General features: G+C 41.1%; 2 protein-coding genes across 2 annotated transcripts in view; one reads left to right on the forward strand and one right to left on the reverse strand.

The window, feature by feature from the left end:
- LOC132978809 (non-muscle caldesmon-like) overlaps positions 1-27,798 on the forward strand; it is a 39,065-nt gene extending 11,267 nt beyond the window's left edge. Inside the window, exons 5-18 of the mRNA XM_061044129.1 lie at positions 7,131-7,280; positions 11,471-11,726; positions 11,927-12,042; positions 12,163-12,427; positions 13,066-13,152; positions 13,272-13,388; positions 13,768-13,791; positions 13,919-13,960; positions 15,017-15,048; positions 15,999-16,083; positions 16,605-16,745; positions 17,547-17,645; positions 18,644-18,749; positions 27,463-27,798. Coding sequence (XP_060900112.1) covers positions 7,131-7,280; positions 11,471-11,726; positions 11,927-12,042; positions 12,163-12,427; positions 13,066-13,152; positions 13,272-13,388; positions 13,768-13,791; positions 13,919-13,960; positions 15,017-15,048; positions 15,999-16,083; positions 16,605-16,745; positions 17,547-17,645; positions 18,644-18,749; positions 27,463-27,488 — 1,546 coding nt within the window. The 3' untranslated portion in view covers positions 27,489-27,798. The remainder of the gene's footprint in view (positions 1-7,130; positions 7,281-11,470; positions 11,727-11,926; positions 12,043-12,162; positions 12,428-13,065; positions 13,153-13,271; positions 13,389-13,767; positions 13,792-13,918; positions 13,961-15,016; positions 15,049-15,998; positions 16,084-16,604; positions 16,746-17,546; positions 17,646-18,643; positions 18,750-27,462) is intronic.
- LOC132988187 (proline-rich protein 33-like) lies at positions 20,563-25,106 on the reverse strand. Its single transcript, XM_061055453.1, has 2 exons — positions 24,690-25,106; positions 20,563-21,681 (listed from the first exon to the last, which is right to left on the reverse strand). Exons 1-2 carry the CDS (start codon positions 24,744-24,746, stop codon positions 20,893-20,895), a joined length of 846 nt encoding a protein of 281 aa, XP_060911436.1. The 5' UTR covers positions 24,747-25,106; the 3' UTR covers positions 20,563-20,892.
- Positions 27,799-27,982: the final 184 nt, after the last annotated feature.

The raw sequence follows: 27,982 nt of genomic DNA on the forward strand, positions 1-27,982 counted from the left end.
GGACCCAGAATGAGGCCATGTGGAACACCAGATAAAAAAAAGATACAGAGCACCATTTTCAATCAGGAGTCAAGTGAATAAAGAAATAATTAATTACAATAGAAAACATGGAGATGTGATATGACAGAACTTCTTTGGTGCTTGGATTCTATGAGGCGGTTGATGTGTTTGCAGAATGTCAGTTTTGAGTGTCAACAGAATATATCCCCTCCATGGAGTCCAGGCCCTGATGGTGGTGAAGCTGATGACTTGTGGAGACCGGATGGGTGAAGAATTGATGGATGATGATTCTGCAGAGTTGGGCGGTGATGGAGAGGTGGAGGGGCTTATGAAACGTTGGCTTGAAGGAACTTAACACAGAGAAAGAATCATATTTAAAAGGGGAGCAGAACGATGCCAGGCTGACAATGAGGGAGGAATGCCATGCAATTGGTTAGATGAGCACTACTGATGAGACAGCTGATTACCCAATGACAGCCACAGAAAATTACAGCTCAAGAGAATGACAGCATAAATGTGATTGAGCGTGCGTGAGAGGGATGAATGAGAGATAGACCCGACCAGAAATGCAAAAAATCTTCCTGTACTTACTCTAGCAGGCCATTAGCCACATAAAATTAGGTTTAGGCTTAACTATTGAAACCAAGGGTATCTTCATTTTGGTAACTGTCAATGTCTTGAAGACTCAAGCAGAGCTGAAACAGCTATTAGGGATGTCTGTTAAGCTTAGTGGTTAAAATCACTTGTCCCATGTGAGGAGGCTGAGCCCTCGAGGTTTGACCTTTGGCATTTGCCTCATGTCATCCCTCAATCTGTCAGCCCTGTTTCTAACTCTATCCACTCTCCTCTCCTCTCATTAAAGGCATTAAAAGCCCCAAAAATAATCTTCAGAATCACAACAAACATACAATAGAACACCAATTTGATGCTCAGCTAAGAATCCCGAGAACTGTGTGCAGTGGAAAACAGAGTCGAGTATCAGTATCAGTTTCTGTCGTGCAGAGTTGACTGATGTTTATTCCCGTTGATAAAAGGCATGGGAGGCTAATTTCTCGTGTTGTTTTCAATAATTGCATCCCTCTTTAAACTACTGTTCCTTAATGTCAGTGAGCATTCTTCTTTTCCTGAGTGATCGATGGAACAAACTGTGTGACTTCACCGAACATGACACCGAGCTCTGAGTTCAATGGCTTCTTTTATTGCTGCAACTTCCTTAACGACCATGACATCATCTGGCTGAGTCCTCAACCCCCTCCTGCCCACACACACACACACACACACACACACACACATGCATTCACTCACACACACAAAGACAACCCCGTTCCTCAGGCCTCCATTGCCTCATTGTGTAAATGGTGGAAAAAATGATGTGCATCCGTCACATTTCCTCTAAAAATCTGCTCGTTTCACGTTCATGCCTCTCAGCATCGGGTTTAAATGTCCCAGCAGACTCTGGAGATACCTGAAGGTACAGACTGTCCCGTTGAGACCTCCCCCCCCCCCCCCCCCCCCCCCCCCCCCGAAAGGGATCGCTGCGTGAATTAATCTTCATGACTTCCTACACTTCCCAAAAGTCCTTTAAGAGTGAGTTAAGGGCCTAATTGTCCTCAGCTGTGGGTTTGACATGTATTTAGTCACCACTCAGATATTCATGGAGCCCAAAAAAGTCCTCGTAGATATTTTTTCCATCCAGCATCCTGTCTGTAAATACAGTACTAAAATGTTTTTTCTAGTTACATTGTTTATAAAGGCAAATGCCACATTTAATATCTTATGTTTAGTGGCTGCATATTCTTGAGAATGAAAACTAGGGTGGAGGTTGTACAATGCTCTTAAACATTAGAGTGTTTGGTTTGCATCCAGGATCCGGCCTGTGGTTCATATTAGACAATCAAAGCCTTCTGGTGAAGTACGGGAGAGATCAGGGTTCCATTAAAATACAATTGAGCAGTTTGTGTCCCTTTTAAACAGAAAAGACTTGCCAGACAAACAGCAAACCAACAGGTGTTGCAGCGATGGAAGCGGGCGAGAGAACTGGATCAGATAGAAGTGATTGTACTCGACCTTAAATGCCTCTGCATGTTTCTAATAAGCTCCACGAGCAGAAACATTCTCAAACTAGGATCAATATTGGAGATGCTTTTGAAAAATGGAGAGAGGTTAGAACGCAGAAAGGTTTACAGACCGATGCAGAGCTGGATAAACACTGAAGCTACAGTGTCCACCACATGGCGACCTGTGTGAACATCGACTCTAGAGAGGAGGGGGCGGGGGGAGACAGCTCTCTACAATGTTTTGAATTTTGACTGCAGTACCCATTTTAAACACTAGGTGACAGAGTTAAATATTGCTCCTTCAACATTAGCAGCAGCTCTGCTCAAGCCGAGTATCTCATCATCCCCTCCTTTAAAGTTACATTTTAAGTTAAATTAATTTAAAGTCTTTTTCTTTTGCCAAATTAATTATCATAATTGTGCATCATGATTTTGGTATTTTGGTATTCGTTAGTCTAATTAATTAGGTGTTGAGCCGATATTCCAGTGGTTGCTTTGCCAGAGAGACTAGATAAAAGAATGTGTACGGTTTCCTTCAGTCTCTGTTGAGTTGTGAGAAAACAATAACCATGGAGACCAAAAACAGAAAAGATGGATGGAAATGGTGATGATAATAATTCAGAAACTCTTTCAAATCCAAAAATCAATAGGAGTAATTTTGTGAAGGGCAAACAGTCAAAACCATCAGCGAGGAAGCCATTTGGATCAGTGTTTGAGTGAGATCATAGACACATCTGTGATTACTGCTTATCATCATACTGTATGTGCCAAAGGGAATAAACCCAGATCTTCAGAACTGCTTAGTATATTAAATACCTAATTATACAAAATTAAAATAATGCCCCAGAAAGTAAAAAAAATAAATAAGCTGCATAATGTAGCGGAAAACAGTCATACGTTGTCATTGAACATTTTAGAGACATTTTCTGCATCAGACTTTTTGATCCTCAACAGATACTGTGATTAAAAGCTTTTCTTCATCAGGTATGCATAACCTGTCCTTAAATGTATTTGCTTTTTTAGAATCAATCAATCAATCAAACTTTATTTGTGTAGCACTTTTCATATAACAAATGTATCCCAAAGTGCTTTACATCAACATCAAGAATTAAGCATTGGGACAAGATTAGCTTGTAAACAGAAGTTATATCTGCCCAAAAGCATTTTTTAATCTTGGAATATGGGGGCATTATTTTTTATTTTTTTTAAATGTTAATGCATTTTAATTTTCAAATTAGCTATTTAATTTTCTTTATGATCATAATTTAGTGAGGCATTCTTTGAAAATTAAAATGCAAATTGGATGATTGGATATTCATTTTATGTATTATTCAAATACTGCATATTTCTGTGAATGAGTTTTAATTTTCATTTGATTTTAATCTGAATTCTGATCACCTTTTGCTTCAATAGAATATAGTTTTTATACACTGGGAAGACTCTGGAGATTAATTTTGAGCTCCTTCCTTTGAGGAATGTTCATTTTGTGTCGATCTTTTGCGACCAATGTGAATGAAAAGCAAAACTTATCTCTTTACTGATCTTGTCCTGCATGTATAAGTCATGTTTTCTGGTTAAAAGAAGTCTCTTCCTGCTGTCCTTTAACTGTAATATTTATCTCTTACAGTGAATTTTTACATTTGACTTTTTAGCAGTGCAAGCAGACACAAAACAACAAAATAGAAATCATTGGCCTTCTTCTTGCCTGTCTCTTTTTCTCTTATTAAAGGTCACATAGATACTACAATATTCCTTTAGGTCTGTTTCATAACCTGATAAAAACTCTTCAGGGGAGCTTTAAGAGTCAGGGTATGGAAATTGGGAGTTAGAATTTAAACAAATGTGATTATGAAGTTTTTTGCTAAAGCATGCAAAATCACCATTATAGTCCTCAGAGGAATTTCAGCTCCGTCCTTTTGTTATATTTCAGACAGAACTGATGAGATCCAGACAACCTATCTCATCCCCAGTTGACCCTTTCCCCCAAAAAAAACATCTAACAGAGAATCTAAAACAGACCCATATCACACATCCAACTGATTTACAGCAAACCAAAGACCCACTCTTGCCAATATGGCTCCCGCTGCGTCCAATATGGCTCCCGCTGTGTCCAATATGGCTCCCAATGTGTCCCCGCTGAGTATGATCTCATGTAGGTCACTTTCCCACATAATAATGACCGCAGTATGTCTGACTAAAAGACGCACATGGACAGTGTCCTCAACAGCCACGGCTAATGAGACATTCACATCAGCCTTTTATACTTCAATTCGATGAGTTCATTCAGCCAAATGTTTGATGTCTTGATATTTCAGGAACATTAATCATCATTCTGTAAAAAAAGACAGCGCATTAAGTCTGCACAACTGGTCAGTGAAGGGGAACAGTCTGCATGTTTTATGTGTTTGTTAATGAGTACCTACAAGCTCAAGGTTTTGGCCTGTTTCTTCTCCTTGATGCTGCTGCAATCCAGAATCTGAATTTACCAGTAGACTTGTCCAGCCTCTGTTCTGTTCAAAGACTCGTTCCAGACTTAGGCCACGTTGACACAAAAAAAACATTTTTCATTTTCATTTTCAGAAGTTCAACGTTCAGACGAGTCGACAACATTCTGATAACGCACATGTGGCACACGTAGCCACAAAACGACTAAAAACACTGTAGTACACATGCCAGGCAAATAGTTGGCGGTTGACGAAACAACACACTCACATACAGAGCGGTGAGGTGTAAACATACAAAAATGGCTAATCACCTTGTGGCCGCCCTTCACCGGCGTATTGGTGGATTTAGTATTTGGAGCATGTCAGCAATGCGTCTCTGCCGATCAAAGTGATGGTGCACTTTGATTTGTGAATTGAGTTCCACTTTTCTTGGGCTCTCACTGAAAATGCTGATTATCTGAAAGCATTTCTTAAATCTAGACAAACTGTCACCTCTTGCTGAGGCCCTGGTCTCCCTGACATAGTTCTTTCAGAGTGACACCAGTAGTCTTTGAGAGTCTCAAAGAGAGCAAAGTGATGAAGAAGCGTTTCATATTAGATAGACTGAGCAGCACAAGCAGAACTCAGGAGTCAGACATTGTTGTTGTTGTTGTAGTCCACCTAATCGTGCATGGCTCTTGACTGGAACCACGATGTGCATGTGCGAAAAGTCTGTTTTCTGAGGAACTGAATATTGCCAGTTTACTCAAAGTTTGCACTCTGGAACCCAACATGTGCGTACGGAGGATTATAATGGTAAAAACTGGTTGAAAGGAAGGTTAAAAGAAGAATGTGCAACATTAAACACACAAATACAGCAGTAATCCAGTACATCCTCTGTAAATATCTCTCTGAGTCATAACTGTCAATGAGTGAGAAGCTCTAGTCCTGCTGGCTGTGATGTTAACTGGGCTGTGTTTACATCATGTTTACATGGAGTGGGTGGCCAGAACTGTTGTATTGGACCACAGCAACAACAACTCCAATGTTGCATCATGTATGACTGTTACTTTCTCGTCCTCTCTGACGTTTGGCACCACATTCTTTGAGATCTCTGCAACTATTTTGGTTAATTCAATGTTATCATGGCCAAATCCCCAATTGAGATCCAAGCTGTAAACTGTAATTATCCTTTAAAGCCAATGACATCAGACTTAGGAAAAGTTATTTGTACCCAATAACAGGTGCTCTCAAGAGATTTCAAACTTACATCCAATCACATGGCTGACTGAATATTTCCAAAGTCCTTGTTATTCCAGACTTTCTCCAGACCTCCATGACGAGATGGGGTTCTGGCCAGGCAGGATTAAGGTCTCTCTCCATCATCCCTCCTGCTCCTCCTCCATCCCTTCACCCCCCTACCCTCCCACCCTCCCTCTTTCTTTGTTTCCCTCCAGAGATTTAATTTAAGTGAAACAGCACAGCAGCTGGCTCCAGCTCTGCCAGATGTGCTTGAACAATAAAGAGACTTATTGTTATCAAGTACGGCCCACTGGAAACTAAAAGTGATCAGACAAAAGAACTGAATGGGCTTCCTGTGCAACACAAGAGCAGCTCATTTTTCCCCAATTAATTTACTGTACCTGAATACAACACACGTCAACTTTTCCTTAGATACCAAGTGTTGCTGCAAGCAAATAACAAACAGGAAGTATGACTAATATAAAATTGAGTGTCAAAGTAGTTAATAGAGCAGAGAAAGTAACCTATTTAAGATCGTTTCCCTGCATCAGATTCGTTTATATTCCTCTGGAGGGAATTCTACATTAAAAATCATGCTAGTTTTTGAAAGTTACCAACCCTGCCTTTTGACACTAACAGTACATGCTTCCAACTCTGTAGCAACACTTTGAAGATCTCATTTTTCTCCAAACACAAAGCTAGCTTGTTAAAGAAATGGTTTTCTCAGTGGAACGTGGGAAGAGGGACTTAAAAAAATAATGGACGTTGCCACAAAGTAATATGATAATTTCCCTCACCTTAACTCACTTCTCAGATCGTCTGTTAGTACAATAAAATGCATTGCAAGCCATGTGCTTCAGAGACAAAAACACTGTTTGTATCAGCCCGGGGTGTATTGGGGTGAATGGGGATTGACTCAATTTTGCAGCCCGACAAGTGGCCAGTCGAGGAACTGCAGCCACACATGTTGCAGCTTGTGATAGTGACCTTGCCTGGCGTGCATACAGCCCTGATTTCATCCCTATCCAACACTTTTGGGATTAACTTGAATAAGTTATCCTTTATCACACAACATCAGAGCTGAGCCTCTAATACTCTGTGTCTGAGGGGGGACAAATCCCTTCAGCTCGGCTCAAACGTCTGGTGGAAAAACTGAAACCAGAAGCGTTGTTATAGCGGCAGATTACTGCTCACGGTTTTGGAATGACACTTTTAACAATCACATATGGCTGTAATGTAAGGGTGTCAACATACTCTCAGCTATGTAGTGAAAATGAAGCATTTTAAAGCCCCTGGGGATTGAGGCATTTACAGGCAGCTGGTGTCAAAGGACTGCCAACTTCTCAGAGTGTTTCTGTGGTGTCAGAGTGTGCTGACGGCCTCTGTTTGGTGTCCGTGTTGGTTGTAGGGTGACGGCCCAGCGGAGTCAGGAGGATGCTGAGGAGGTAGAGCGGGAGAGAAGGAGGAGAACCAGAGAGAAGCAGAGAGGAGAGGGGAGTCCCTCCTGGCCAGAGCCCCCCCCTGAGCCCCCCCACGACGACCTCCCACACAACATAGAGTGAGTATGAGGATAACACATTTATATGGGAAATAGATTTGTGTCTTAGTGAGGTCAACAATAAGTACATGTATGTTTCACTCTATCTGTGTTTACCTTAAGTAAATAAGAATGTGTAACACATTAGCACCGTGGCAGCATATTTAAACATGACATTTGAGTATTTAAAGTTGACCTATCATACTTATCCCCATTTCAAAACTCACATCTTACAATGCCAGATGTCTATACTAAACGTGGGCAAAGTTTCAGCTCATGAGGTAAACATGTGTTGGAGTAATCCAGGATAGGTCTGCAGAGGGCCCTAAACAGCTTGTTATGCAAATCATGCGATAGTTCTAATAATTTCTTGAAACGGCTTCAAGCCTCACTGAAAGCTGTTAAAACCTCTTACATAGGCTCTCTGGTCCCAGCACTGGAGAGCAGCCCTGCAGCGTTCTGCCCCACCAAAGACTTCCAGAGAGCTGGCCACTCAGAAGAAAGTGGGCACGTGGGGAGGTGGGCCTTAAAGAGACAGCAGCTGAAACGCAAATCATGCAAAGCTACTCTATAGGTTTCACAGACTGACAACAAGAAAGGTGAAAATGAGTATAATATAGGATCTTTGAGAAAGATAACTAATGGCTTATTAAAGGTAATAAAGAACTATTGTGGCTTTTTATTGATATTTTGGGAAACAAAGAAGGAACTCAAAGAACTCATATCTGTACAGTTGATATAGACTCAGAAACAGCAGAAGGTTGGCATGTCTAATCTTAGCTTAGCTTAGCATAAAGACTAGAAACAGATTTTAAAAAACAGCCGGCCTGAGTCTCCAAAACAACAAGCACCTCTGACTACATCCTCCACTCAACGTCTGTTTTCATCTCCATTGCTCACTAATTAAGGTTTTATGTTTCCTTTGTTTGAGCGTGACATTCCTGCTAACAGCCAAGAAACGGTCCACCACATAACACCTTGTTAAAACCACACCGTGTCATTTTTACACTTCAGTTTATGAAGACATTTAACAAACAAGATACAACACGTCAATGAGTCAGGTTTAGGAGTTTCCACTCGCTGCCAATCTTAAATCTAAGCTAAGCTAGTAGTGTTGGATATTCATCTTGTTCGTTCAAGCAAGAAATTGAACCAATTTTACCATAAATTTAAAAAACTGGTTAAAAGATTTGTACAGTGGCCGACAAGTGCAAAAGGCATAAATGACTTGGGATGTCGCCCTAGCTGCCCCGACACACACAGCACCTCTGTTCTCTCTCATCCCCGGTGTCAAAGTCCAGACTGGACTTTAAATCTCTTAATTGCTGAATTTCTATAGCTTTACTCTCTGTCTTCAAGCTATGATATTTTCCCATCCAATCAATGAATTCACTTCCTCTTCACCCTAGCTCTCTCCTATTAATTTAAAAAAAAACAGTTAATCTGAGCACTTCTGATGGAGGCTGGATGTGCAGTTTGTCTATTTGCAGATCTTTTTAAAATATGTGTGTGTTTTTACTTTGTATGTATTTGCAGTGCGTTTGATGTCAATGCAGTTGTTTTCGACTTTTTGCAGCGAGTTTGTTGCATTTCAGCACGTTTCTGAAGTTGCATTTGTTTTGGACTTCAGCATTTGTCTTTAGTCGACATCTTCTCTTAATTTGCTACACGATTTTCTTAATGCGAGTCGTTTAAAACGAGGCCAAGCCTTTTCGCTCATCGAACGCCGTAGCCTTGGTATAAGCATATGTATTCATTAAAGTAATAAGTACAGTAAGTACTAAATTTGGTTGCAGCACTAATTAAACGACTTTAGTCTTTGCAGCAGTGACTTGTTTGTTTGTTTAACACCACGTCTCTTCATGTTTACAGCTGCGTCTCCACCCCGCAGTGCTGATTAAAGGGGAAAGACTTTTGTTTACGTGTGTAATTGATGGTTCAGTCCAGTGATGCTGCAGCTAAATACGCTGAGAGAGATGCCTCTGGTTGATCGCTCAGAGATGTGATGAGGGGAAAACTCCTCATCATCAGCAGAGACTATGAGCTGCTGATCTGACTTGTTTACAGCACTCTGAAGGGAAACGTAGTTCTCTCATCAAATGCTGCACTGTTCACTTGTTTAATTATCAGCTTGATGGTTTTTCCAGAAAGCGTACAGTAAGGTTTGGTTATGAGACAGCTTGTTGGTTCACAAAGCAGCTGGGAGGAGCAGGGAGAGCGACACTGTTTAGTTCATCACCCTGTATTTATAGACTGAAGCCGAACACTGTAAAAATGAAATTAGATTATTTACTGATCCTTTTGGGGGATTACAGTGAAACCAAAGTATTTATGAGCCAAATGTGGTTTTAATTGAAGGGGACTTTTGCAAGAAGTGTTCATTGATGACATAGCTGAGAAATCCTGTGAAGTATATCTCTGCCTCAGGTTTCATAAATGGCTTCCTGGTAACTTTCTTCAGTCCAAGACCTTACATCCCACCAAATTTGAGAAGTTTTTGAAACACTGCAAACTAACACAACTAACAAGACTTTGACTTTAACTTTAAACAACCAGAAGTTTAAAGAGACCACATGAGACTGATCATAATACTGGGCTGCAGTCAGAACTGTTTTTGTGTGATCCTGCTTCATTCATTCTTTGTAAACCTGAATTAAGTGAAGTCTTAAACAAGCACAGCGTACATGCACAAGCCGCTAGACACTGTGGAAAAAAACAAGCTTTTAGGTGTTTTGTTAGCGCAGACGAGGTCCACTCTGCTGATGTGAGCTCACCTGGAACAAGAGTCCACAGTGCCACTCTGTTTATTGTTTCCATGGAGACCGTCTCTGTTTCCAGGGAGCCTGAGGCTACAGGTCCTGTCTGCAACCTGTCATCTGGTGAAACACTCTGCCCCATCAGAAACCTTTGGGTAACATCCGAGACACCTGGGTGTTTAGCTGGATCCAGTCCAACATGTAATTGGTTCTTTCTTGGCACCTTGATATACACCGTTCTGATAAATTGTATGCACACACAGGAGCGCTTAAATCCATTGCGAAAGCCCAAAAAGCACCTTCAGTATATCCTCTAAACCAGCCTAACCCTAACTCTAACCCTCACCCCCATCAAGAGCAGAAAAAACCTTTGGTTGAAACATCAATTGATGTCGTGTCTGAGCGAGGCTCTTTGTTAATGACAGTCAGCAAAATGAACAAAACCAACATGTGTGTAAATCTAATCAACACCAACAGATGCACTTAACATCTTCAAAAACAGCAGCTGAAGGGGGTTCGTACTAAACAAGAGACGTCATTGCCTCAGTGACGTCACCCATTGGTTTCTGAGGAGGCGTTATGAAGCTCAACGATGGCATTCACCATATTGGAAATGCTATCTCAGCCCAACCATCAGTCTAAAAACAGGCAAAGAGGTGGAAAACGGCTACAACCCACCAACCTGTCACTCACCTCACCCACGCAACCTAACAATTCAAAAGTATGCATAAGTGTTACCCTTAATATAATCAAAACATCCATAATGTTAATCCATAATCCATAATCTATACTGCTTTTCCCGTTCAGGGTCGCGGGGGGGGGGGGGCGCTGGTACAGATCCCAGCTGTCATTGGGCGAGAGATGGTGTACCGTGGATTGCTCACCAGTCAATCACAGGGCTGAAATATAGAGACAGACACCCAGCCACGCTCAAACCTACTGTCAATTCAGAGTCACCAGTTAACCTACCAAGCATTTTTTTGGACCGGAGTACCCACAGAGAACATGTAAACTCTACACAGAGAGGCCCTGTCCGAATGGGCGTTGGAACCAGGAACCTCCTCGCTGACTGCACCACCATCCAGCCCTATAATCAAAACTAGTTATAAAAATGTTTTACACCCCTTACAGTTTTTTCAAATAAAGAAATGAGCTGTAGAGACCAAACAGCTTTTTATGCCAGGCTGTAAACGTGTTTATTTCTGCTGTAAAATTGGGCACTTTTATATGGGACCTAATGGAGATTTCTTGGCTTTGGGAGCCAACCTCAAGTGGACACTAGAGGAACTGCAGTTCATTGCACTTCTTCATTGCCTACATTTTTTTTTTACAATGGAGGTTTCTACTTGCTGTAAACCCATGTCATGGTTGGCCTCAGCATTTCCTTAAAATAAAAACACCCAACTACCAGCATGACTTCACCGGTCATGTAACCGTTCTCCTCTCGCTCCTCAGGCTGGACGAGGAGCTGAAGCCCAGCTGCCGTTTGGTTCTGGAGGAGGACGAGGGCTTCAGTGACTGGAGTCACAGGTTGGAGAATCGTAATGACCAGGAGGTGCCAGTTGCCTGTAGAGCCAGGGTGCAGAGATCTTTACCACCACAGTGGAAACCAGAGCCTGAAGTGGAGAAACAGCAGGAGAAAGAAGAGGAGGAGGGATGTAATCCAGAACAAAGCAGTCCATCACAGGAAGCTCAAAGACCTACACAGAAGGTACACTAACAGATCAGTAGAGTCAAGTAAAGTAACCGATGAGTCTGTGTTTGTTTCTGTTGTGTTGTTCAGTCCAGTCCTTTATTTAATATTATGAACGTTGTATTTTACTGGTTCTTATGTCGGTAAAGGATCTGAAAACGTCCTCCACTTTAGAGTAACAGGTTAGGCTTACCTTATTTTCTTTTGGCTCATTGTAGATGTCCAGCAACAGGAAAGAAATCAGGACGTCTTACAGCTCAACAGTCTTCCTGCCACAGGACGTCAGGCTGCCTGACAGGACGTCCTACCTGGTGGCGGGGACGATGAAGCCCCGGTGTGTGCTTTACTCTTTTTTTTTCTGTTTGTTCTCCTGGTACTGATTCAGTGGGATCTGATCATGGCAGTTTCTCACGTTCACCGTTTTATTAACCAGTTATCTGCTGTCCATCCACAGAGGAGGGGCCTGCAGGGTGGACGGGGGGGTGAAGCACGACGAGCAGAAGGAAGAAATGGAGGTGCAGCCCGACCTGCAGAGGGAGTGGAGGTCAGCAGGGGCCCCACGGAGCCACAGAGATGAAGATGAGGAGGAGGAGGAAGAAGAAGAAGAGCTGAGCTTCACACATGAAGGGAAGGAAGACTTCCGCTTCAGACAGGAGGAAAGACACAAGGAAGAGGAGGAGGAGGAGGAGGAGCAAGAGGAGGAGAAGATGCCAGACGAGGTTAGCTGTCCAGTGTTATTGATGCTATTACATCCCTGCAACCTTTAATTCCAAGATGTATCGAGGTGATTTCTAAAATGTATGTTGAAAGTCACACTGTTTCCACATCTTGGGGTAATGATGGGTCTCTGGTCAAATATTGGCTCAGTTGGTAGAGTCAGTCGTCTCTCATCCAGAAGGTCAGGGGTTCGATTCCCAGCTTCTGCAGCCACATTTCAGACGTCTCCTCTGGCAAGACACTTAACCCCAAGTTTTTCTCACTGCTACGGCGGCTGTGTTGTTTGTATGAATGTGTTCTGATGGACACTTTACAAAGCGGCCTCTAATATCAGTGTGTGAATGTGTAGGTGAGACATGCGGTGTAAAGTCAGAAGACTAGAAGAGCGCTGTACAAGCTCAAGTCCATTTACCATTTACCATATCAGTGATACTCGTATAAATACCAAACGTGTCTTCTAGCAGGGTTTCATGAAACATGACTTTGAAAAACTTGCATGCTGTGAAAAAACACTCACAGTTCATAAATCTGAAAGTAGTAAAGTAAAGGAATGCGTGTTTGGCACAGAAAGTGTAGAAACAAGACGTGCAGCCCGAGGAGAACAGCTCTGATGTAACATGTAACAAATGATTTCTTTTAGCACCTGCTGTTTGCCAGTGTTCCCGAGATTCCTCAAATAAGTCAGCCCGGGTGGCCATGTGAGCTTAAGAAGGTTTTTAATCATGAGGTGATACATTCAAACATGACATTATACCATCTATATTTTTCTACTCTTACAGACTGCTGGTTAAGCAGTGGCATGATGATGATGATGATGATGTATGTATGTTGGTGTTTGTGTCTCAGAGGTCAGCGGAGGGCAGGAGAAGTGAGGAGATGAGCAGGAGGTCTGCAGAATCTGTTTGCAGCAGCGAAGGAGACGAGGCATTAAACTGCTACGGACCCATGAGCCCCACATTCAAGGTATCTCAACAAACCCAAAGTCAGCTGTTTTATAGAGTATAAAATATATCAAATATAAATGTATGTATATATAAAATACCGTTTCATTCCATGAATTACATTTTAAAAAGTCCCCCCAAAATTACAATGTACCTTGTTTTTAAGTAGCCACTTAGCTCTGAAAGAACATCATCTACTTCCTGTTTCATGTTGGACACCAATCATGCACGTCATCTACTTCCTGTTTCATGTTGAACACCAGTCATGCACAGTTTGTCTGATGTGTTCGGACAGGAGGAGTTGTTCTGTCACTAATGCCTCGAGATTTAAGTTTTGAAATAGATCAATTCTTTTTAGGCTGTGTCATGTTAACCATCTGTTAATGCTTTGATCTAAACAGAAACTCCTCATCCAGTTCTACCCGGTAAGTCCTGTTCAAGTGTCAGCTTGTGTCACACTTTTCTGGACTGATATTAATGTCAGAATCAGGATTCATGTAGCTTACTGTTTGTCTGGATATGATGTTGACAGTGATCTGTGTCTCTGTACAGGATGAAGCTAACAGCAGAGTCTCATCAGACGTTAAATGCAAGGTGAGTACTGCTGTGAATGAATGTCAGGGATGTAGCAGGTCACTTCTTCTTCTTTCCTTCTGTTATCAACTTCTTTCAAGCATCAACGGATCCAGAACTTCTTAATTACTCAACTTTTATCAATTCTAGCTCACTGTTTGAATTAAGGCGTTAATCGCAATGTGATTAAGGTCAGAAATTAATGGGTTCATTTTTTAATCACATTAATCACGTGCTAGGGGTACCATAGGTGAGTGTTTTTTTTTGTTTTTTTTGTTAACGACCCAGCTGCATCTTTGAATGTCTAATTAAATTTGAAAAAATCTCCCAGACAGCTCGGTTAACGAGTCCAAAGTCAAATCGACATCATGACATCAAACATTTCACTTTAATACCATTCCTTAGAGCTGTTCTCACTTTTTTTTGTGATCTGTAAAAAGTTTGTTTTTCCGTTGTTAAGTTCATTCCCTGACCTTCGATCTACGAGGAGTTCATTATTTTCTTTTAAAATAAAAATGAGGTTTTTATCAAAGCCAACAGTAAGATACCGTTATTATGACAGTACACAAATTCAAAATAAAAGCACAACAACTGTTTGAGTGCAAAATAACAGAGTTGCAAACAAGTAATTAAAATGTGGTTAATGTTGATTTAAAAATCTTTTGACTGCTTTAATTCTGGCACACTGTTTTTTTTTTATTATTTTCCTTATTCCTACTGTATGTTTTACATGTTTTAATCCTGCTTCCAGCTTGTAAACACTTTGCTCATTTTAGTGCTGCATGAAAAATGTTTCCCCTCTCATTTAAGTAATTCAAAACCTCCTTTAATTTACTCCATGTTTCAGATTGAAGTGTTTTTTCTTAAACCCTCCTCTACAAAGAGAACACACGTTTCTGATTTGCTCGATGAAAAGATATCTGTTTATAATTACTTGAAACTACAACTCAGTGCTGGTTTGTAGTTCAGGACCGGAACACGCCTCAATAAAAAGTCTGTTTCACATTTCCCATGTACGTGTTACAAGTCTTATTCCTGAGAGTTTGAACCATTGATTCTCCTGATTCTTTCCTTTAGATCATAGAGAGAACCGAGTCGCTGAAGAAAAGGTGAGTCTGTGTTTGTGAAGGTCTGCAAACATCTCTTATTATGATACACTTAAAAGGAATAAAAGCAACAAAATCAAAGTGCAGTGCTGTTCACAAAGACTGAATCCCCCTGAACAGACACTCGGTTAAAGCTGTCTTTATGTTTTCAGTCACCTGGTGGTTCATGGTAAATTTGAAGCTTGATCCAAAGGCAGCTGGACTTGGTTGAAGATTTTTTCGTCTCTGCTCCTCTGAAAAGCTTTTTCAGTTCTGAACTATCTGATGGACGGAGCTAGAAACCTAAGCCTCTGTGGATGATTAGCATGCTAATTATCAAGGCTGACTCACATGAGAGTTGTTAGCTGAGTTGTTAACCCTCCCAGTTGTCTATGAGTCGTTGGGGTCACATGTTCCAAGGTGGGACCATGCAGCAACCTCTGATCTTGAAAAACTGAAGCTGATGCGGAAGTGCAAAATCCTGCAGTACGCTAAGTGTCCACTTGGGGCTGGCTCAAGGAACACCAAAAGTCACATACACACAACAGGCAAAAAAAGTTATTTTACAGCATTCATTTACAGCCGGGTGGAAAAAACTAAATAGGTCTGATTCGTTATTGTTGGTTTGTCAAGAGGCTTAAAACCCGCCTCAGCTCCAGCTCTCAGCCTGTCGTTAGGTTGACTGAAAGTTAGACTGAGACAGCATTTCCAACATGGCGGCTGCTGCTGATGAGCCTCTGGAGCCCCCTGCAGGAACAGATGACTGACGTCACTCAGGCTTCAAACATTGATATTTACAGTCTGTGGGTTGGACTGGGGCTTGAGTTTTTTCACCTTTGGATCAAGCTTCGATTTAGCTCCTGAGGTACAATCTGTGCATGCTCAGCAATTATTTGTACTTTTATTACAACTATTAAACCTTTTATTTGGGCTGACAGCAGAATTTACCTGAACATTAATCCTTTCTTCTAAAGCACCAGCTGCACAAAGAAGACACCGCCGCCTCTCCCTGTTTCCAAGATTAACAAGAAGCTGGAACAGTACACACACGCCCTCGAGGTAAAAACCCCACCGAGTGACTCTTAACATGTTTGTTTGTTCTCTCTCTTAAAATAAAAACTATGACAAACAACAACCTCATCACTGCAGCCATGTTGACGAATAATAAGAAACACAGCACACAGAGAAACCTCTAAAGTGCATAAAAACAAGAGAGCTCGGAAGTTCAAACATAGTGAAGGTGCTCTTTGGTGGGGAAAGTCATCAAAAAGCTGGACGACTAACCCAGTTTTTAACATTTCTGTGATGAAATAGCCAATTTGATAAAGGATTTTAACTTTTTTAGATGGGTGCCTTTCATTTTTCATCATTATGAACCTCCATTTTGGAGGTTTTAGTTTCAAGCCTCTTATAATTCGAGTCAGTCTGGACCTTAACATTATTGCAAATACATTGAAATTGTTATTATCAATTCATCAAAAGAAAAAGCAACACATCTGTATATGGTCCTGCGTCTTTAACTAATAGTAAAACATATTAAAAATGTAAAACTTGTCGATTCTCAACATGTTTCTTCTCAGGTTTCCTCAAAAGAAGGCCGACCGAGCAGTCAGGTGCTGACAGACCTGACGAGTCCTGCTGAACCCGTCTCTTCAAAGAAGAATCTGTTTGAGGCCGGAGAAGCCTGGAACCAATCCAGCGTCTCAGTCACGCCATCGAAGGTTACCAGTTACATTAACTTCATCCATCATACAGACTACTTACAGCCAGACCGAATAAACAGGCGCTCCTTCTTCTGCTCAGTTCTGATGTGAGGTTTAATGTTGATGTTGTTTAAAGGTGAATGTACTCTGAAAGGAAAAGGTGATGATAATGTACTGTACGGGGGGGTGAATTATAGTAAACGGCTCCGTTTTGATTTCATGAACGATACGTGTTATCCATAGTTAGGTGCGCAGCTGACATGATTGACAGGTCGTTGCGGTGTAACAGCTTGTCAGGAGGCTTGAAACCCGCCTCAGCTCCAGCTCTCAGCCTGTCGTTAGGTTGACTGAAAGTTAGGCTGAGACAGGATTTCCAACATGGCGGCTGCTGCTGATGAGCCTCCAGAGCCCCCTGCAGGAACAGATGACTGATGTCACTCAGGTTTCAAACATTAATATTTACACTCTATGGTCATGACGTATGATAATAAGTCATACGCCACAAAAAATGGGTCCAAGTCGGCTTGAAGTCGTACAATGTACACCAAGCTTACAGCCTATACCAATTAAAGGATCAAAAGTGTTGCATGAAAAACCTTTAGAAGTGGTTGATGCATGCTTTGCTGCCACTAACAGTTAATTCTTAATAATAATCAGGCAAAAGGAAAAGTTGTAGGTGGAGTTTTGAGACGTTTGAATGAGGGATTTGTTTTATATGGAGTAATGAATACAGCATCATTGTCACTGGCAAACATCTCACTGAGAATCTTAAACAGCGTGTTTAAAAATGGAGTCCCTCTTTCTTTTTTTTTCTGGCAGGATGCAGATGGATTAAAAGTTGGGGTGGCTGATCTCATCAACCAGTGGGTGAAAGGAGGTGAAGACGCCAGCCGCTGCAGCTCGCCCTTCAGACCAGCAGTAAGTCACAATTTGACCCTAAATTACCTTTTTTTTTAATAAAACTTTTAAATGTGATTTACTAGTTTGCTACGTGGTTGTATTTAGCGAAATCCCCAAAGCATTTTACATCATTCATCTTTTCCTCTCTGAAGTTCTTCTTAGTTCTGTTTCGGTCTGTATTTTTCTCTGGTGCAGTCAGCTTTATGCAACCACACCCAGCCTCTTTTCATCTGGTGTACATCATCTCAATTTAACAGAGCGGTCAGTGAAAGCCTGCCCCCTGTTGGCTGCCGCAGCAACTACCCAGTTCATAATTGTGGAGCTCAGACAGCACACATGACAAACTGCAGTCTGTGTGCTGCTGTGGTTTCAGGAAAAGAAACCTGGTCGTGTTTTAAACATGACAAATCTGTTTTGTTTTTTTCACTGCAGAGATGCAATATGTGACCATGTTCTTCTCAGTCCCGTTTCTTCAGACAATAGTTTGTTACATAATTCTGACATTACTGTTAGTAATAAATGTACGGTGGCTGGGAAGTTCAAACCAAAATTACAAAGTGTGAAACAGATTTACAAAGCTTGAGACACGTTTACATTTTGGAACACAAGTCAACAAGATGCAAAACACTTTCACAAGCACTGAGATTAATGTACAAGTCGCAGAACATTAATTTTCAAAATTCAAAATTATGTTTTGTCCATTTTGTGGAACCACCAGAGACAGTTAAGCGATGTAGAAAACATTTCACACAGTCTTTCCGCCAAAATGAAATCCGTTCAATGAGTCACTTCCGGGTCCCTTTTGGTACATTCCCTTTCCGTAAATTTGTTTAGGGAATGGTAAAAGTCTTCTGCCTCTTGTAAATTTGTCTCAAGCTTTGCACAAGTGTGCCACATTTTGTAATTGTGTTTTGCGCTTCCCAGCCGCCGTAGTATAAAACAGACCACATGAAGCCACAGTGTGAATGTTTGTGAACGTGTATCTGATAAAAGTCATTTGATGATCTGAATTTCAGGAGGGCTCAGCCGGTAAAAGACATAAGTTTGTGGTGACGGGCCACGGCAAGTATGAGAAGGTTTCTGTCGATCACGACTCCGGTGAAGACGCAAACTGTCCGTCAGGTGAGAACAATCGTGCATCCTTCACTCAGTGAGAAACAACCGAGGATGACTATCATGTTTTTTAAGGCTGTATGTAATGTTGGAATCATTTTTAAATGTGTGCTTCTATTATTTAAGTAACTATTCACTCATTTAAACATACCTTTACTGCATGCCTTCAAAAACCTCATCCCTACTTTTTCTAGTGTGTAAAACCAGTGAGAATTTGAATTCCCACCCCTTCAAAAAACCTGTTGAGTTTGAGTAAAACAACCCCATAGTGCTAAAATGCTAACGTACTTCCTGGTTTTAGATTCCTGTCGCGCCCTGTTGAAGATGTCGACCAAAGTTTTGTGATAAAAGAAATAAAATATACAGAACAAGAGTTTCACATTCAACTTTATGCATTTTTGAGAATCACACAGTGAACAAGAAATGCCGTATTAAGCATCAGTGTATTAAAAGGCTCTGTGGTTAGCTTATAGGGGTAAAACCCCCCCCTCAACTAAGATTACTCCTCATTGTGATATTTATTGTAAGGCAAAAAAAAAAAAAAAATTCAACATAGCAACAGAAAGGGTCAAAATGAACGTCAACATCAACATGCTAATTTCTTCAACTGCAGCAGCTAAATCATCCAAAGCTCATTATCAAACATTTTTTCCAGCTATCACGTTTTCCCTCTTAGTCTGTCTTACTTCAGCAGAACTTCATCATCATCATCATCATCATCATCATCATCATCATCATCATCATCATCATCCTCCATTGGTCTTTACTTCCACATCCTAGATACAATCTGGTCTCTGACATATTATATACACAGGTCCTTTCTGTTAAATCTGGTCACACTACATTATCTATAATTGATAATGCTGCTTGGATTTATGATCAAAAGGAGTTCAACTCTTTGATTTGTTTGGGCTGGATAATATATGATATGATGATCTTAGCACCAAAACCATTATTAGGTGTCTCTTCCTACCCTCAGTATGCTAGCATTGTCACTGTGAAGATGCTAACAGCACTGAACATGTTCAGTAGGTATAAAATCCACCAACCCCACAATAACTCATTAGCACCACACATGAAGTACAGCTGCTCTTAATGGGAATGTCATTACGTATGCAGCCACGTAAGCAGAAACCAATGTTTTTAACAAATTAAAATTTGTCTAGATGATGACCTCATAAACTAAATCAGCGGGACACTAAATTTTGAAAGGCTTTATCCTTTAGGATCATGAAAAATGTGCAAATATATTGGCAATCCAGACCAAAGTTGTTGGTATATTTTAGTGAAGATAATAATAATGGACCAACTCAACAGCATATCCAACATTGCCCTACCTAAAGTTAACAATGATTTTTAAAATCACTTGAGCAGCTCTTGACCTAAGCAGATACTTGACTTAAAATCAAATATTTAAGGTATCATATCTTTTTAAATATCCAAGCCCAACAAAATGTGGTTGTAGTTTCTTACCCTGAACAAAATCCACTCATGTTTCCAACCATACTTGACTTACTGTACAGAAATCTGTTCTACCTTCATCCTTCATCCTTCATCCATCTGTTTCTCTTCTTTCAAAACCCATCTGCCCTGTTGTTCCAGGAATGTAAAAGCCCTATTTATCACAGAGATTAAAAAAAAACCTAAAAAAAACTGCCTACTAGCAGTGTATACTAAAAGCTAGCTTATTTAGAAAAATAGAAAAGGATGAAATCAATATTTTTTTTTTAAATCAAAGTATCTACAGTTCATGCATTCAATCACAGGCAACACTAGATGAAAAAGGAAAAATCAAACCAAGGAGAGCTGCGGAGTATATGAATTTTTCTTCCTATTAAATCAAAATTTGCTTTTTTAGTTTGAATTGAAGGATCATACCAAATATTAAGTCCCAACAGTGATTTAAGATGATGGCAATTGAGCAGTAATCAATGAAACATTTAATATTATTCCCCTCAGAATTTAAGAAATTGCCCACAGCTTACTGTATTTGTTCCTGAACTTGACAAATGTTTGTTTGCTAATTTCTTACACAACTCCCTCAATTAACTGAGCAAGCTTTTTTGTGTTTTATGATTAATTACACAACAGTGAAACCATACACAGCACTTACCATATAACAATCCCAAACATACTTTTGCATCGGTTCAAGTTACACATCTTCAGTTTTTGTCGGACCAAATCCTCTTGCCTTTCTGTTGAAGTCCTTGTGTTCCTCTTCCTGACATTTGCGTTTTATCAGCCCCCTCTCAAACACAGCTGCTATTTTTGTCAGCGGCTTCTCAGCCGCCTCTTTTAGCTTTCGGGCATCAAAACGGGGGCTGTAAAGCAAAATTGGCAGACGATTGACAAATGAGGGGACTTCTGCTTGATTGTCCTTTGATGCCTTTTTCTCATCTGAATCTTTCTTGGTTGCTTTGACATGTTGCATGATTCGGTCTTTGGTTGAGAACATCTGAAAGAGGAGGGCATCCCACATCTTCAACGCCATGGGACCACTTTGGTTATTTGCCACCTCCTGATTGGCACATTGGTCTGTAGATGGCAAATCATTATCTCCTTTGTCTACTCTCTCCTTGTTGCCGCTGGAATCAACTTGAGATTTGGCCTCCAGCTGTGGAAACTCTGGTTCCTCTGGTTCAACAACCATGTGTTTCTTGAGCCGTGTCCATCCGCTGAGCTTACCCTTCAGACCTTTTGGCTTTTTGGCTGCTTTGTGCTCAGAGGCTGTAGAGGATGTCTCTGCTTTTACCGTCTTCTTGTCAGCAGTTGAAGATGCAGTTGATGTCGGTGACTTCGTGGAGGGTTCGACTGTCGGGGCTTCCGTCGGTGCTGCTGTAGTTTTGGTCCTCAGAAGGTCCTTGGCTTTGAGTCCAGTTTTTTGCTGAGATGGCGGTGACATTCCTCTGTTTGGGGATGGAGCTTTGACTGAGACTGAGGCCTGAGGCAGAGGGGCAGGAGTGGCAGAGTCAATCACAGCGGCTTTAACTACGGACGGTTGTATGACAGTATCTTTTGCTGGCTTTGCAGAGGAATTGTTCTCTACTGGTAGCTCTGTCGAAGGCTGAACATTACTGGTGTGCAAGCTAGTCTGGACCGGATCTGGGGAGGACTTTGACAAATTATTCATAACAACTGAGGGCTTAGTTTCTACAGTGGCAGAGGAAGGTCTTGATTCAACCTGTGTAGTGGGAGGTTGTGCTGGTAGCATAGGTTTACTGACTGAAACAGTATTGGGAGTATTGGGAGCAAGATCAGTGTTTGGTGAGGACAGTTGTCCTTCACGTATGTTATTAGTTGCTATGTTGGTTTTTGTCTTTCGCATTTGGGATTGTTCCTTTACTTCAGCACTGTTAGGCGGGATTGAAATGTGTTTAGTGGTAGGAACTATTGCGTCTGGTTTTGGGATCATCTCTGTTCTTGACTTAGCTAGAGGTTTAATGGTGTTATTAGTGGAGTTATTTGGAACAGGTGACATAGAAGGGTTTGTCTGGTCTTTCAAAATGACTGGGGATTTAATTTCTCTGGTATGGTTTGGTGAACAACGCACTTGGGAGGACTTGGGCAATGTTGGAGTATAAGATCGGATAGGAATATTGTGCATTCTTGGATCTGGTAGAGGGGAGGCTCTCATTGTGGGCAAATGTTTTATTCCTGTGGGAGGGCTAAGTGGTAATTTAGCATCTCTGGTAAGAGTATTTGAAACGTGAATGTTATTTTCCATAGATTTCCTTGTTTCAGGGATAGATTCCCTTAACTGTTTTACTCCTGTCTGAGGCATCATTGAATTCACAAAATTTTGAACATTATTTTCTGGCAACATGATTTGACTTTTTCTTCCAGTGGTTTGCCGATCGATGCTGAAACTAGATTTGTTAGCAATGACATGACTAATTAAAGAAGAAGAAGTTGTTGTTGTCTCAGTAAAAGATGTTGCAGAATTCTTAGTCTTTACAGGTGGACTTGGTACTGATTTATTGACTATAATTGGCTGAATGAAAAGGGGTTGTTCTTTCATGTTGGTTTCAGTAGTAGCCAGTGGTGCAGATGTCTCAACAGCTCTAGGCTTTGCAAGAAGATTTGCGACCTCTTTATCATTTGGCCCTGGTAATGCATAGATCTTTGTTTGAGCATCAATACAGGAAACACGTTTATCAACGGGTTGCATTGCTGAAGGTTGACCCTGAGGTCTGTCTAATCGCATTTGAGGGCTTTTCGGTGTGACTTGCCTCATTTTAGGGCTAAATGGCACTGGAGATTTACTTACCTGTAAAGTATTAAAAGACAGTTTATTGCTAACTCCTGTGTCTGTCATCACAGGCAAAATAGTTTCTGTAAAAAGCTTCTTTGGAACTTCTGTTTCAGTTGCGTGAGTACTTTGAACATTATCCAATTTAAGTTTGTTTGTCTGTGTAGTTTCTGCAACAGGTCTAATTTGTTGAATAGCCATAATGCCACTTGGTTGCCCAGGGGAGAGTGTGTCTGTTGAAGACTTGCTAATAGTAAGTGATCCTGCAGATGGTTTGTTGGGAGGTTTGGTTTCACTGCTGGACACATTAAGTCCCATGTTTCCGTTTGAAAGACTAGAAGATGTTGGTGGTAAAGCTGGCAGATGTTCTGTTGGTGTTTTCCCAGTCAGTAAACCTACTCTCACATTGGTGGGTTGTGGATGTTGTTTAGTTTCTACTGGTGTATTTCTAACTCTGTTAATGTCAGTAGTATTGTTAGTGGGGAGTTTGTTTTCTATATTAACTCGGCTCGGCAGCACTGCATCTTTAGCAGGCATTGGAAAACTTGTTTTAGTTGCTGTTTGGCTCTCAACTGTAGAGTTTGTGTAAAAACTTGCTCCCTGAGCCATGTTTTCTTGGCCATAGGAACTTACTTTACACATTGTGTTTAGAACTACAATATCATTAGTTTTAATTATCTTAGGAGGCTCTCGTGCTAGCAAACTCGAATCTAATGGAAATTTAATGCCTAAAATTTTGGGTGATTTGGTTGCAGGGACAGATGGGTCAGGTAGCATTTTTTCCTTGGTAGATTTATCTGGCAGGTGAATATTAGTAGGAGGTGTATTTGGTAGACTGTGTGCTTTAGAAGGTGTGAAAGAGAGGCCTCCTCCATGCAAATTAACTTTTGTTTCTGCACTGAGCTGCTGGGTCGTTTTAATGTACTGGCCCGCAGCTGATACAGTGCAGATGCCGTACTGTGCAGAACATACTGATGCTCTGACAGGTTCATGTGGCATAATTGATTCAGTTGTTGCTCTAACTGAATCTTTATCAAATGTATTGAAGATCTGTGGCTCAAGGTTCGTTTTGACAGCAATACATTCTGTATTAGCAGCCATTGTAGTTGAAATGCTGCCATTGTTTATATTATTGGTAAGAGTAGCCTCACTGTTGGATTTACTATGCGTATTGAGATCTTTTCCTTGTTTGGGTAAAAGCCCTTTAGCAGTTGTTTGACTAGGAAGTGGTGTTTCTGAAACTAATTTGGTGGCTTGATGCTTTCCCAATTTGAATGCACCATTTGTGTTGGCACACCCTGAGAATTTGGGGTCTAACTCAGTTGCAAGATATTGAACAGCCAGATTTTTATGGTCAGCTAGATCTTTCACAGGACTGGCAGAGAGTGGGACATAGAAACCATTAGTTGTTGGCTGACTGACTCCACCAGCACTTTGGCTGGACTTGACTGGAGCTATCTCAGTTTGTCTCTGTTTTGCATTTGCGACGCTGGAATCTATATGTTTAGGAGTTTCGTCACATTTTTTAGCATTGTCTATGACATCTATCCCTTTTGTAGTATGCTGTGTCTTCACATTAGAATCTTCTTTGACTAAAGATGAGAAAGAATTCAGCAGCGTATTGTTATCAGCCAGGTATGGATTTGTGTTTATCACTGCCTCTATAGAAAGTATAGCCGCACTTTGTGTGTGTACCTCACCTGCTTTAGGTATTGATATTGAAGCATCAGAGTATGAGGCTTTTGGTGTGGATACATCACTTGATGATTGTTGCTTTGTTTTCTCTGCCAAGCCAGACGGAAGCTCAGGTTTTATTGTGTCCACAATAGATGTTTCAACTGATTGTATTCCAATACTATGAGCTTCAGACTGCTTTTCCTCAAACACATCTTTGCTGTGTGTTACGATCTGTTCAGCTGGAACCTCAGGATCCCTTGGTGGTGATGATGTTTTAGTACCAGGAACCTCCACTGAAGACAGAAGATCTTGGTGTCCATTGAGTTGTTTTGTTGCATCGGACTTTGACACCTTGGGTTCATCTAAAGCTAAATACGAATGTGTTTTCTTGGCCGAGGTTTCATTAACTCTGGGAAGTACGGGGCTGTGATGAGAGGAACTAGACCTGATCCCACCATAGGCCAAATACTCAGTTGGTGTAAGTCCATAATACATGGATCGGGATTTGGGCTTTGAGGCTGCTAATGACATTTGAGTCCCCAAAAGAGATGTCAAAGACTTGCGTGCCTCAATCACAGGTGGACCATAAGTGGACTTAAGGGGGCTTGGACTGGGTGGGGCTTGCACCAAATTCACAAGCGGAGGATTAGAAAACTTTGGTGCGATGGAAAATGATGGAACCTTTGGCAAAAAGGAATCTTCACTTTCCGAATCTTGGACTGATGGTGGTTTTGAGTTGACTGGTTCTGTCAGTGTTGGTTTAACCACAGCAGATGCAGGTGCATTCACATTTGATGCTAAAGTATTTCCGGGGTTGAGCTCACAATATTTTGGACTTCCTTCTTTATTTTGAATTTCTACATCTTTATAATTCCTAGCTTTTTTGATTGAAGAATTGTGATTAATATCAGTCTGTTTGAGCTCAACTGTGGCAGCTGGAGGTGTACATATACTGCTAGTTTGAATCCCTGACTTCGGTAGGGTAGCCTCATTTGGAATCACAGGAGCTTGAGACTCTTGAGAGCAGTTGAAAGCAGGACTTGCTGCAAATAAAAGGGGGTTAGGTTTGGATATTTCAATAAAGGGTGTGGATACTCGAGCTGGTGTACAAGAGGGAGTTTTAGGTCTTCCAGATTGGGGCCTCGACATATACAGATTACGATCAGATTTCACCACTGACACAGCTACTTTCTCCCCAAGTACAGCAGATGACAAAGTTCCATGGTTAGTTTGGTTTAAAACTGTTAAGTCCTGCATGGAGGGAGGTTTAGAAATCTCATAAAATGTTGCCTTTGATGTATAAATCCTGGTTTGTGTGGCTTCAGGCCTTGTCTCTTTGACTGCTTCAACAAGTGATATTTTTGAAGCGGTTATCTCAGAGGGCATTTGACTCAAAACAGAGTTCCCATTATTGGTAGGTCTGGCGGTCCAAAACACTGTCTGGTTTTGAGGGTATTCCCTTGAGCCGGCCTTTGTCTCCCTCTGGCTGGGAATAACAAGTTGTGTCTGAGGGTTTGAAACTGATAGCAGCGCTGGAAGAGGAGGTAGGTCTGCAACTTGAGAAGGTGCTGGGCCTGGGCCAGAGTTAGGTGAGGCTGGGGATAGGGTCAGGCTGTGGGTTGATATTTTAGTGCTGGACTGCGACACAGTAACTGGGGGTACTGTTGTGACTGACCCATGGGAATTTGGTGTCATGTTTACATTGAAGGCAGAAAGAAGAGGTGTTGCTGGAACCTGCTCAGGTGGTGATGGGGGCAGTGAAGCTAAAGGTGGCATCATGAAAGGTGTCACATCATCAAATAAGAAAGAAGAGCACTCATACAGCGGAGCCACCTGCTCTTCAGAAGTACTGATATGAGCTATGGAGGGCTGAGGGGGGTAGCTGCCTGTTTGGCCATATGGACTGATCTGAGGATGAGGGAATGCAGATGCAGGGTGATTGTAGAGGGAGCCAAAAGGGAAACTGGAAACTGTGGAGTCCGCAACATAGGCTGAATCTGGTGTCCTTGGTGGGCTTGACTGATCACTGTGTTCGAGGTCGGTGCTTGCCTCGTTGACAGGCGACAAACAGGATCGAAAGGGTACGGGCGTCTGGGAGAGGTTCCCTTTTTTCTTGGCTCTCTTCTTCTTAAGTTTTTGAAGCCTTGCGTTATCTTTGCCCGGCTTTGGCAGTAAGGGCGGAGGATACTGCTGGGAAAGGTCAGGATCTAGCCCATTACTGTATCCAACATCCATCAGCATTTTAAAGGCCTGCAAGAGAGAATAGACTGGTCACTTTTTTTTTTCTGCAGCTAAAAATATATCAAACTTTTACAGCAAAATGGACACAAAATAGTAATATTGATCACCAAAAGAAGCTTGTCTTGAGTTAATTTGCCAACAAATCTATACAGAACAAAATGGTTCCAACATTTATGGTCAATATTTACCTCAAACTAACTAAACTAGGAAACCTTTTGTACCTTTCTAATCAAAGTTATAAAACCAGAGGCAAAAAAAAAAAATCTCATGTAGGGGTTACAAATGTTCCTGATAGGAACCATATTATCAAGAAATCAAAGCAAACATATTATATGATGCAGGTTGCATGATGTGAAGTTCTCTTTCACAGTTTGACATGGGTTTAGTTTCAATACAGAACTACCAGTAGGTCCATTGTAAATGCCTGACATCTGATTTTTTTCAAATCACTGAGTTTGCATGTGATTAAGGGTTTAAAGATGTGTATATAGATACATTTTGGTCACAAATTGGGTAAATATAATTACTGACAAGCTCTTTTTCCATATTTTGCAGCTGGGCAGTTCTATGAAGATTTGTGAAAGACAAGCTGGACTTCTGAAAATGTTTGTGTCGGGAAAAAAAAACTTAAATACAGCACACATTTTAGCCACTATCACTTCTTCATTCCCTGAATTTCAAATGTTTGTTTGTAAATGTATTTAAATCACGTTGTTTGGATTTCTTCCTTTTTTTTCTCTGTGCAACTTTGGTATCTTTTTACCACAGGTAGTGAAGAAAATACCAAGTCATTTTTCTCCTGTTTATACCAGACAGTTAACCGCTTATTTTGTGAATATTAATCTCAGAAGTAGTACATCTTTAATAAAACAAACTAAATGTAATTAAGAAGTTATTTTGTGTTTCATCTGTCAGTACTTAAGCTGTTACAAAGTGTACCTTCTTTGTTATATCCTGCGTACGTGAGCTCATCGTCATACTGTGTTCCCAGTATGCAGCTAACTGCCCACCAACTGTACTGATTTAACCCGTGCTAATGGCTCTCAGACAAGCCTGCAGCTGGCTTTAGTAAACC

Source organism: Labrus mixtus, chromosome 1 (assembly GCF_963584025.1).
Source record: "Labrus mixtus chromosome 1, fLabMix1.1, whole genome shotgun sequence".
Classification (NCBI taxonomy): Eukaryota; Metazoa; Chordata; class Actinopteri; order Labriformes; family Labridae; genus Labrus; species Labrus mixtus.